This window comes from Nannospalax galili, unplaced genomic scaffold, assembly GCF_000622305.1.
Source record: "Nannospalax galili isolate Female #2095 unplaced genomic scaffold, S.galili_v1.0 scaffold487, whole genome shotgun sequence".
NCBI lineage: Eukaryota > Metazoa > Chordata > Mammalia > Rodentia > Spalacidae > Nannospalax > Nannospalax galili.
This window is the reverse complement of record NW_008357047.1, coordinates 625204-637623: the sequence shown is the minus strand read 5'-3', so window position 1 is coordinate 637623 and position 12420 is coordinate 625204. Positions and strand designations below refer to the sequence as shown.

The 12420-nt window shown below is 39.4% G+C and overlaps 1 protein-coding gene across 1 annotated transcript in view; it reads right to left on the bottom strand.

Moving 5' to 3' along the window:
- Nucleotides 1–12420, bottom strand: part of Malrd1 (MAM and LDL receptor class A domain containing 1) — a 721844-nt gene that overhangs the window by 504034 nt on the left and 205390 nt on the right. The window contains exon 18 of the mRNA XM_029557135.1: nt 2979–3066. Coding sequence (XP_029412995.1) covers nt 2979–3066 — 88 coding nt within the window. The remainder of the gene's footprint in view (nt 1–2978; nt 3067–12420) is intronic.

The following is a 12420-nucleotide window of genomic DNA, read 5'->3' as shown; positions in this document are numbered from 1 at the left end:
AATTTTGGATTAAGTTTTCACAGCGGTAGAGTGGAAATGGCTACCTCCTTCCTTGAAGGGTTAGTGTCTCTTATGAGCAGTATAATGCTAGTGGTTCACACAACGGGCTCAAGACATAGATACAGTATGATGCCTCATGGGTGGGTACCACTGGGTAGCTTGGACTCCTCACTTCTCTGCATAAAACTAGATAGCAAAGGCTCTGATTCTACTCAGCATTTAACATCTATCAACTTGGATGGACTAGAAACTATTATTGATACTTAAAACATTGTAGGATTGGGCTGGGAGTATAGCTCAGTGCTGACCTGCTTACCTAGCATGTCTAGGTCCCCCATTTTAGCAGCAGCACTAGAAAACAAGGTGTAAGATTATGTAAAACACACATATGAGTGTTGTACTGTATTACCAGCCCATTTCTCAACTCCCTGTCTTGTGAGGAATTCTGGCATCCCCTGCCCTTGCCAGTTTCCCCCTGGGTAGAGAATACTTCTGGTCCCACCGCCAGATTTAACTACAAGACAGGTTCAGTAGCTAGTGGATGTGGAAAAACCTTTGCATACCAGATCCTACAGGGGCTACATCTATGCTTTCTTTTTTCATCCTCTGATTTAACAGCATACATCACAGACAGCCTTCAACTATGGTTCCAGAGAAACAGGGCACAAGGAGTACTGACCCATAGTGAAGAACTTCAGGAAGGTTTGCAGAGCTTTGAATATGAAAGACATAGTATTTCCATTCTTAGTGCATACCAACACGCATGCTCAAGAGCAAAACAGAAATCCTTTAGTAGTGTGCCAGTAATAACTGTCTTTCAAAAACTCTGATTGATACACAATTGGACATATATTGGATGTGGAAGTATTTAATGCTTTAGTGACAGTAAACTAGAACACATAATGAAGATATATAAAACACCTAATGGATGGATGTCCCTCTATCATCCATCCATTCTGCAAATATTTATACTTTTTACCATATGCCACTACTGGGCTAGCTTCTAGAGATAAAATAGACCAATAATATATCTGCTTTCATGCAACTAACATCGTTATTGGAGGACTTAGAAATTTAACGATAAGGGTGATAGGTAGTGTGGAAAAAATAAACAGTGGAGGCATAAAATGCCAGAAGTGACCATGAGCACAGCACTCTGAAAAGGCTTTACTGCAGAAGCAACTGTTGAGCAGAGACCAGGTGGAACCATGGAGGGAGGTTAGGTGGACAGTCAGAGAGCACATGCCAGGAAGCTGGAAAAGCAGGTGCACCCAGAATGGCTAGAGTGCATAAGGATTAGGTAAGAGACCTTTATAACTGGGGGGCATGAAGTACAGGCCCACTTTGGAAAGTGAAGTCATGAAGTCAGAGAGAACCAGTCATCTGTTTCTTCTGAACCCTTAGCAGAACTTTAATTTTACTATGAATGAGACAGGAAGTCTTAGGAAGATGTGGATAGAGTGACATGCTCTTATCTAAGTTTGAAAAGGACCAGTGGGCTGCTATTTTGAAAAGAGAGTATGAGGTTCAAGTGTAGACACAGAGAAATCATTCGCAAACAAGTGGAACAATCCTAAAGAGACAGTGGTAGCTTGGTGCAAAGGCCAATGAGTGAGTGAGTTCTGATAGGTCTGAGGTAAAAGACGACCGCATGTGTAAATGTGGAGTGGGTGAGCAGAAATCGGCACGGGAGCTGAAATAGGAAGGGGTCGAAGGAGCTGACTTCATATTGCCCTTTCAGGGAAGGATCTGACTTTCTGTTGTGTTCTACACAGACAGCTGGAGACCAATGGCAGCAATCAGGGCTGCTCCAAGGATGAGTTGAAGGAATCAAGCTACTCAGAAAAAAGTGGAGTTCTTAAATATGCCTGGCATGAGGATGCTCTTCCTCCCAGTCATGCTAAAGGGAGGGAACACTGACCCAAGTTTTCAGCAGTCTAAGTGCTCTTGGGTCTAGTGTCCTCCACAGATGACAGTGGTCTCTTATGTCAAGGGCTGTAAAGAGCCTCCAGCCTAGGATCCAGAGTGAAGTTTAATAGTTTGATGTTCAGCCTTACTAAATCACCTTATATTGCCATGTAAGAGCTCCTGTCCCCACGCTGTTCCAAGCCTGGGCTGTTTTACTGTCTCCCGTCATTAATTCTGAGATGTTTGTTAGACATTCGGGTTGTAATATTGAGCAATAGGTAGGTCTTCAATTCAGCAGAAGGTTTAGGATTAAAATATATGTAGAACTATGAGACTATTTTCAATAGTTATAAATGAATAATGTGGAAAGAATGGGTTGCAAGTAATCTCTAGAGGTATTTAGAGTACAGCCCCAGGCTAAAATATTCCAGGGTCACTCAGGATAACTGAGACATTAATAAAGTTTAAAACACAGTGTGGGAGCTGGAGAGATGGCTCACAAGTTAAGAGTATGGCTGCTCTCGCAGAGGACCCAGGTTTGAGTCCCAGCACCCACATGGTGGCTAACAACCATCTGTAACTTAAGTTCCAGGGGATTTGATGCCCTCTTATCTCCATGGGAACTGCCTGACACAAGTGTACCTACCCACATGCAGGCAATACACTCATACACATATAATAAAAATAATACATTGTAAAAAATAAAATGTAACTATGATAATTTTATAATTGTTTATATTCTTAAACCTATTTATTTTTATAATTACTTAAGGTCATGAAAAGGTCATGAAACTGCAGTATAATTTCAGACATGAGTTCCTAGTTTTTGTATATAAAAGAGTGAAATAACTGATTCAAACACCTGTATGATGTTTCTAAAAAAAAAAAAAACAGGTTTTAATACTAATTACAAGCAAAGATATATAATAGTTCTGTAAATGCCAATGAATTTAAGACTATAAATACAAAGGAATTTTAGAATATGCAAGAAAATAGAATATTGATTTCCTTGATAGTTTTCCAAGTAAACAGGTTTAGAAATTATCAAATATTGACATGTTTTCTCTTACCTGGGTAGACAGTACAGTCCATGAATGACAGGTCGTCAATTGCTATATCTCCAGTGAAGCCGTCTCCCACTGATGCCTCCACCAAGATCTGATGAAAAATTTTAAGAGGTTTTGAAATTATGAAAGAAATCAAATTATAGAAACTTGGGGCTGAAGATGGACCCACAATTTACTCAAAGACAACCCTCCTCTTTTGGACATTGGGGTGGGGAGAGAGCTCAGCCAGTAAGTGTTTGCTGTGAAGGCCCGAGGACCTGAGTCTGATCCCCACTACCCACAAAAAAATGCCACTGTACCTGTGTGCACTTGCAACCCCAGCACGGCGGTGAGGGAGAAAGGAGGATATGGGGCTTTGCCAGACATCCTAGCCTAACCTGGTGAGCTCCAGGTGTCACTGAGGGACCCTATGTCAGAGGAGGTAGATAGTGTTTCTGAGGATGACACCCGAGGCTGTTCTCTGGCCTCCACATGCACACACAGTGTGTCTGCCCTACACAAGGATACACATCATACATGCACACATACAAACACGATTGAAAAACGAACTGAAAAAAACATTTTGTGGTTGTTTCCAACGGAGCCCTTTTACCTCTCCTGGTTTCCTTGGTAACAAGGAGTATTATGATTGTCAGGCCTGTTGTATAGGTGAGGCTCACTCTGTCTCCTGACTTTCAATTCTCTGAAATGTCAACATTTCAGATGGACCTACCTCCCTGTAACTTTCAGCCTTCTTTCAGAGTTCCCGTGCTTCCTTCCAAGACTTGGAGGATTTGAAATCCATCTGCTGTCTTCTGTCCCCATTTCTGCCTTTTCCCTATCAAGAGCTCATCTGCTTCTGAGGTTAAACCTTCTCCTGTTCATCGACAGCCAAGGTTAAACCTTTTCATCCTCCCTGAAGCCCATTTGCTGGGTTAATTGCTAGAAAGTATATTTTTAAGGATTTTTAAGCATTTTGTCACATGGACCTATTCAGAAAGACTTTATGAAACTGCTAATCCTATCTGATCCTCATTGGAACCACAATAATCACAGGGAACTGAGATGCCCTTTGTGCTGTAGTAGGGACTATGATTCCATCAAAACTCCAGTAAAAAATTACATACTGATAAACCACTACAGTATCTGGCAGATGGCGATTAGCACTGAGATTTGCTGTAATAGAATTAATCATGATGAATTATTTTAATACTCATGCAAATATGTTGCATACTTCTAGGCATCCTGCCATCATGTAACAAAAAAGAACTTCCAACGGCCTCCAAGTTAAAAGAAAAACACATTTGCTTTCCCAGTCTTAAATGGACATAGGTTTCCATTTCATTGTTTTCTTCGCAAAGGCGCTATATAGGAGTTGAAATTGTTTGACTTCTTTTTTCAAATTCTATCCTGCATTAAAAGTTATTGCATACATCACCAGTCCAGGGAGAGAGTTTTAAATGGTCTAATTGGCTGACCTCAAACCTGTTGGTAACTTCCTCAAAGTTTCCTTTATTTTGTTTTTTAGGTTTTTTTTTTTTTTTTTTTGAGGCCAGAGTATCTTAAAGATTTGTCAACTTGAAAAAGATTTAAACATTTGAGGAATGGGCATAAATAGCTCAGTTGATAGTGCGGAAGGAAAACTTGTGCCCTTTATGAATGTATTCTTTGCCCCACCATCATGATGAGAAAAACTGTTAAGGGGAGTCATCCCACAGAAGGCAAGTCATGCCCGGTGCTATAAATACTGTTAAATACCATGGCTGAGGAGGTCTTGGGCCCCAGGCAGGAACTTACTATTATTGTTTAACTACGTTGATAGGGAGCCAAACTTCCTTCTAAAAATGTATGTTTATACCAAAGACAAGTGCTACTGTCAGCCTTAATCAGAGAAGCCTCTCTTTACATGAACGGGAGTGAATACAGAGACTCCTGATGCTCGAGGCACTGAGAATAAGTGACAGTTTAGTGCTCATCCCTGAATTGTTCATGAAACAGGGCATTCATCCCACTACCTCTAAGACTCAGAGAACATTGCAAAAAAGTGGGGAAAATGTTAGAGCCAGAAATAGAGGAAAGGACTTGGAATTACTCTTTTCTGGGCAAGATGTAGCCTTTGCAACCATGATCACACAGCCACTGTGACTGCCTGCACCGGGCCTGCAATCCACTGGGTCTGTCAAGCTTGAGTCATAGATCAGGGAGGAGTCACAGGGCCCTACCTCTCCCTGCTGAACTACTGTCTGCTGATGGATTCTAGAGGAGGGACAGTCATGGTCTTCAGTTGTATATCCACTCTAGGCTCCAGTAAATAATCCTAAACCATGGTCACATGGATGCACCTGGTTAAGGTCAATGAGTCATGAAACAAAACACAAAGACATAAATGTGGGACACGGCATGTAGGGGGGATTGACAGGGTGGAAGAGCAATAAGAAAATCTGGGAGGAGTATGAATCACCAAAATACATTACATACGTGTACCAAATTGTCAAGAAACACATCTAATAAAATGTTTTTCAAAGAAATATGGGAGATGGCTCAGCGGTTAAGAGCACTGGCTACTCTTGCAGATGACCCAGGTTTGATTTCCAGCATTCGCATGGTGGCTAACAACTATCAGTAACTCCAGTTCCAGAGGGCACAACACCCTCTTCTAACCTCCATGAGCACTGCATGACACCAGTGCACTTACATACATGCAGGCAAAACACTCATACATGTAAAAAAAAATAATACATAAATTTTTTTTTAATTTAAAAATAAATATTATGGAGAGAGATAGCAAAAAATGTGGAAAGAATGTTCAACACCCAAGCCTATAATTATGCTTAGTGAACAGGTATCAACCATCAGAATTTGCCATAACTGACTATAAAAATTTGTTATTGAAGAAAAGCCTATAAATACTCGAAAATGGAAAGAGGCATAAGTAGAGGTAAATTAATCGCTAATAAGAGACTTGGTTCAATATGTATATGTCTAGCTCAAAGCAGAAAGTCGAGCTAGCAAGAGGCTTGGGAGAAAGTGAGGAAACCCAGGTAAATAGAGGTGACCGTGATTCGGTCATTCAGCTCATCCTTGTCAAACTTACTCATGAGCAGGGAGAGAAAGTCAGTATCTAACTGACATTTGGAACATGCAAATATTTGTAAGGTAACTGTAGGTGTATATACCCATACATAGCTTAGTTCTAGGATGGAGTAGACACAACTGTTGTCTATATTGTCACAAATCAAGGAAGTGGCCATTGATGAAAGTTAGAGGAAACTGATGCTCGGTGCCACAGCAGGTACGCAGCCGGCCTGGGAGAATGCCCTGCTTGCTTCTGTTAACCCTTACTTCATCCAGCATAAGAAGCTCCCTAGTGTCACCTCTGCCAAGAACACAGCCAGGCCTTGCTCTAACACATAATTTAATCGTGAGTTTTGTTAAAATTTCAATAGTTTCAAGTACAGATACCAAAAGTATAAGTTTCTATGTCTTACTGCAGTTTTTTGAATATCTAATTAGGTCAATCATGTAAACTGCCTCTTATGGGCCAGAGAAATGGCTCAGCAGGCAATGGCACTTATCACCAAACAGATGGACCCGAGTTTGATCCCCTGGACCCACATGGTGGAAGTAGAGAACCAAGTCCTACAATGTCCTCTGACTTCTATAAGCACACCGTGGCAAGCATATCCCACCACAGACACATAATGAATAAATGTAATAGCAAAAAGCCACTTAGGAACAAATCACAGCCTCAGAAATAATTTTCAAATGCTAAAGTATACATTTCTGCCAAGTATTTAAGTTAAGCTTGTAAAAAGCTTTTTATTACCATTCATGTTCACACACACACACACACACACACACACACACACACACACACACGAAGCCCAAGTATCTTTGTCCTGAAAATTCAATATCCAGTGTTGTTTCCAGAGTGCAGGGAAGTATATCGAAACATTAAATATCATGAGCAAGCCAGGGTCCTGCCATTCTGGAAATTAAGGAAGCCAAATTTTATGTTTAAGTTCCACTGTATCTTATTAAAAGTCAGTCACCTAAGGTGCAATTGAAAATTCAGTTAAGTGTAGATTGCACCTTCTTAAACTCAAGGGTCATATTACTGAATCGGTGGGTCATGAAAAAATTTGACAACAATAAAAGATTTGTTTCACTTTATATGTTAGTCAAACGATTACAAATTAATTCAACATATAATGTATAATGAACTTGACATAGCTTGGCAGTGGTCATCTGTGTTGTGCCATGTAACCTCACTGCTGCCCTGATTCTGAACACAGAGCATGTGCTCTCTGCATTGCACAAACCATCCTACAGGTAACACCACCAGACATTGCCAGAACACCCCAGCTCAGGTTCAGCCCTGATGCATGCTATGAATTGCAGTGCTTTGCACCCTACTCTTATAGGCATGTAGTGGGTTATTATGACACACACAAAATGTTCCTATCATTATTCCTTAGCATGTGAATATCAAGTTTGTCTGTCTTTGGTTGTGTTGTGCTAGAATTTTCAAAATTATGGTTTGAGTTGCAGAATTGATTTTCACAAATATGGTCAATGAATTTTGGATTGGGATAAGGAAAGAATTTCCAATATTTCTGAAATGGCTCTAAGCATATGCCTGTCAATTTTCTACATATTTATCTGAAGTGAAATCCCCAGAATCAACAATGATAAAATGAAAATACTGACATTTAAATATTGACATAAATATTGACAAAAATGAAATATGACATAAAATGAAAATATAACATTGAAGACATTCTTCATCATCCAGCATCAAATACGCAGCCAAGAGTTAATTCTTTATGATTAAATGAGTACTTCCATCATTAATATGCAAATTTGCTTTCTTTAATCTCTAATAAATAAGTTTCATGTATACCAAATAATTTAAAAAATCAGTTCATGATATTCTCTCTCTCACTCTAGCTCTCACTCTCTCTCTTGCTCTCACTCTCTCACCCTCATGCTCTGTATTTTTCTTATAATCACTATGTAGTACACCGCCCTCCTCTGCCATTTTCTCTCACAATGATTCCATGGGCTGTTAAAGACCAAAAGCAACAAAGGCATGAAAAGAGGGGTTCATGAGCTAACACTTCTAAATCCATGAGCCCAGATGAAAATGTCTCCTACTGATCGTCTTAGGTGTCTGTCACCGTCATGGAATGCTGACAAACACAGACACTAATCATCTCCATCTTTGTTGTTTCAGTTGATTATATAACTGTACATTTTTTGAAACTTATAAAAGTACTCAGTCAAACAAGGATGAAACTTATTCTTCTAGCTTATACATCAGCAAACTAAACATATAAAAACTAAACATATAAAACACTATTCTATACTTAATATAATAAATCATCACTATTTCAATGACTACATCTATGTTTCCTTATTTGCTAATTTACCACATGGGTGTGGTATTTGGTCAGTCAGATACAGCATTTTTAAGCACATTATACTATTGCCAAAAGTGTGGTATGAAAATTATCCTTTGCGATCCACTAATATTTTCCCAAAAACAAATGCTTATATTTCCCCTTACACTTCTTAGTAGTTTCCGTTTATTTTTCATTTAGTTTTCTCAGACACTAAGTTCCCATTCAGTCAGATTCCACACCTGACTAACAATGGTTGTTCACAACTGCTACAAACACATTCTGAGAACTATTCAAAATTCATCAAATAATCTGTAATTCTTGAGGGCTCTTTGAAGTTTGGCTTGGAATCTAGAAACTTCCTAGCTAATCCCGGCAGAAATATTTGCTGAGATCAACATAAAATGGTTTCCAACTGTCTTTAGAATTACTTATATAACCCTAAAAACAATCTCTATGAAATAAAATCAGATTTGGTCTGACAAATTTTATGTTTATAACTATGTGGCTGGCTATATTGTATGCACAGAACAGTAGAAAATAATTAGAAATGTTTGTATATTACTAAATGTGGACTATATAAAACTGTATTAAAACCCTGCAAAAATGAGGCATAGACATGAATAATAAAAAAAAACAGCATTATGGTGCTAGAAGAGTTAAAAAATAAAGCAGGTAAGTAGATTGAGCACAATAAGAAGGTTGCTTCAAAGAAAAAAATCTGAGTTCTTAAATGGGTTATAAAAATGGTAAATGTTGATCTCCAGCCATCAGCCTGTTTCTTCTTAACTAATGCCTAGCCTTAAGCATATGGCTTGCTAAAGATTTTTGATGCATAAAATAAAATAAATTGTAGCCTACCTAGGCATTGTGATGTTTCCATGGTTACAAAGAAGAAGAAAAAAACTCTCCTTTCTTTGAATATCTTATGTACCATGCAACAAAGACCAACAGGTGATTCCTGGACTAGACCCACATCAGTAAAGTAAGTTTTAATCCAAAAAAGAGCTCCCAAATCACATAGATGACATTTTAAAAATTTTTTTGTTTTGATTTATTTTTATGCGTTTGTGTGTTTTGCCTCATGTATGCAAGTGCACCATGTATGTGCAAAGCTCACAGAAGGGGAGGTCAGACACCCAGGCACTAGAGTTAGTGCCATTGGATGCTGGAACTGAACCCATGTCCTCTGCAAGAAAAGCCAGTGCTCTTAACCACCGAGCCACCTCTCCAGCCCTGATCATACATGCTCTAGAAGTGAAATAATCCCCAAGACCCTGCTTCTCTAGTCTCCAGGTTTCCCCACATTCAAGTTTAAGCCGGATTTCCAGCTTCCATTTATTATCTTATACCTGACATCCTTCTGCAAATCCATGTCCCCTACCTGGTTCTCATGGGCATCTGAGTCTCCAAATTCCTTAGGCATGTTCAGTCAGAAATGGAAGGGCCCTAGATTGTTCCCTATTTTTGAGACATCACATTAGTGTGCAGCAGTACCATGTGCATATGCTAACAGGAGACTGCAGATTCTCCACATAGAGAGACACTAAAAAGCTGTAGCCAAAGAAGGACTTTCTGTCAGTTTCCAATTCCCATCAGGTAACATGAGGAGAGCAGGTATTTGTATGTGTGTGTGGTGAATTACACCATAGGAAAGTTGCCTACGTCGGGGGAGACTTGTTGTATGTTGTTGTAACCACCCATTTTGGAGGGAAGAGCATGGAAAGGAGTGAGAACGGGGCTTATTTTTACTACAGAATGAATGCAAACTTCTCAAGAAAAAGGCCATTCAAATATTCACTTTTCCTTTAGCCTGAACTGTAAAATACAAGAAATCCAGGAATAATTGTCTGCCAACCACACAGCTGGAAACTCAATTTGCAGAAAGGATTAAGTCCTTAACTCTTTCTTAAATACATCTGAAATATTTAGGTGAAGGAAGCCTTTTCCCCTTCTCTACTCTCTTATGCTGTTTTTAAACTGAAGGAGTCTCTTTTCTCAGAGTCACAGAGACCACATCCACTTGCAGCTAATACCCAGCAAACCTTTGTCCTTCGGCATTTCTGCTTTGTTTGGGGAAGAAAACAAGATATTAAAAAGTGTGGTTGTGATGAAGTTCTGTTTAGGTTTATTATGATATATAAATGATGAGACAAAAATAATATACACATAATCTTAAAATTTCTATGGTCAACTAGTTTAAGTAAGGTCAGTTTAATCAACTAGTTTAAGGATGTCTCATCAAGGTTTATTTAAAAATGTTTGGGTTTTGCCCAAGCTTTGTCTACAAGGCACTTGGTAATTAAAATACCAGATTGGTAGAACTAACCTTCTTTGGATGTTTACTAGTCATACTTTGAGGCCTATACTAATCTGGTTGGAGGGACTTAAAGGGACAGTTTTTTATTCACTGCCCTCCAAGATCAAACAAGTTCCAGGGGACTATGGAACATCTCTCAAAATGTCCTATAACTTTGGTGAGTCACCTCTCCTCTTGTTCAGGGAGGCCATGGAGACCCCACGTGATGGACGTGAACCAGTGTCCAGTCTACAAAGAGGAGGGTCAACTCAGAGGAAACATCTCATTCGTGCTTCCAAGTGAAGCCAGACATGGTCGAGCAGGACCTTTGACTTATCTTCACATAGATGGACCTGGTGAAAGAAAGCCAGGATCTCCTCCCAAGCCCATGTGACCCTTGATGAACAGATCCTCAAACAACCCTAAGTGTAAAAATAAATTGATCTATTTGGGCCAACTGTATTGTCTTAAACATCCAAAAGGAAAGTATAACCAAAGAGTAAAGTTATCAGTATATTTCTTTAAGGATTCAAGGGATTACACTTCCCAGCCATTAGAATTAAGTCTATATAAAAAAATTATTTAGACGATTATTTCTCATTGATGATTTTGTTCCTAACCAGAAACTGCTGTTCCGATGTAAGACTTCAAATCTTGGTTTCCTATACTGTAGTGCCCACCTATAGCTAAAGGAAACAACCTGCTATTGTTCTAAAATGAGGGATGAATTTTTCTCCCCCTATCTAGAAGCCATTGAGAGGGAACTGATACTGATTCTAACCACTCCAACAGCTATCAAAATGCCTGAAATCAAATCCTGAATCCATCACTCTCCAGTCTGGCCTTGGAAGACAAAAAGGGTGAAGGGATCCTTTTGGAAGCCCTTGTAAAGAAATTCCAATGGAGTCTCATATGAACATTTGAAAATTGTCCTGTTCTGACTTTTTTCTAGTTCCCTGTCTAGAACTTGTAATGCTAATTACTCTTGCCTTTACTTCTCCTTCACATCTCCCATTCAGGATTCAAGGACTTTCTTCTCCCCTTAGAGACAAGAGTTATGCAATTTGGGAGTCTTTAGATAGACCCACTGAAGGGGTACTCCAATTGCCTCACCCTGTGTCACTGTTCAGCATGGAAGAAGCCAGAGCGGTCTGCATCCCTATTCCGTATTGGCAATTGGGGTAACTTCTTCAGAGGATGGTGTTAGGAATTGGCTAGGCAGTTAGGGTAAAAAGACCCCAAAGAAAAGTAGCAAGTTTCTTAGCTAAAAGTCAAAATGTCCTTGGGCCTCTTATCAACATACTCTGTTCCAAAGTCCAAAAATGTCAAAAGTATTGGGGAGCTTGTACTAATCCTTAAAAGATTTTAGGGTTACCTCTTCAGAGGGGCAAATGTTAGAGTAGCCAAAAGCCCTATAAAAATAAATAAATCAGGGGCTGGAGAGATGGCTCAGCACTTAAGAACATTGGTTGTTCTTGCAGAAGACCCAGGTTCAAATCCCAGCACCCACATGGCAGCTAACAACTGTCTGTAACTCCAATCCCAGGGGATCCGACAGCCTCTTCTGACCTCCGTGGGCATTGTACAACATGGGTGCACTTATCTGCATGTAGGCAATACACACATACATGTAAAACAAAAATAATAAAGTTTTTTAAAAAGTTTAAAAAAAAATAAAGAATCAAAGAAGAAGAAAGAGCACATGAAGTTACCAGAAAAAAGTGATGGGGAGATATGGGAGGAGTCGGAGGGGAGGGAGTGGGCA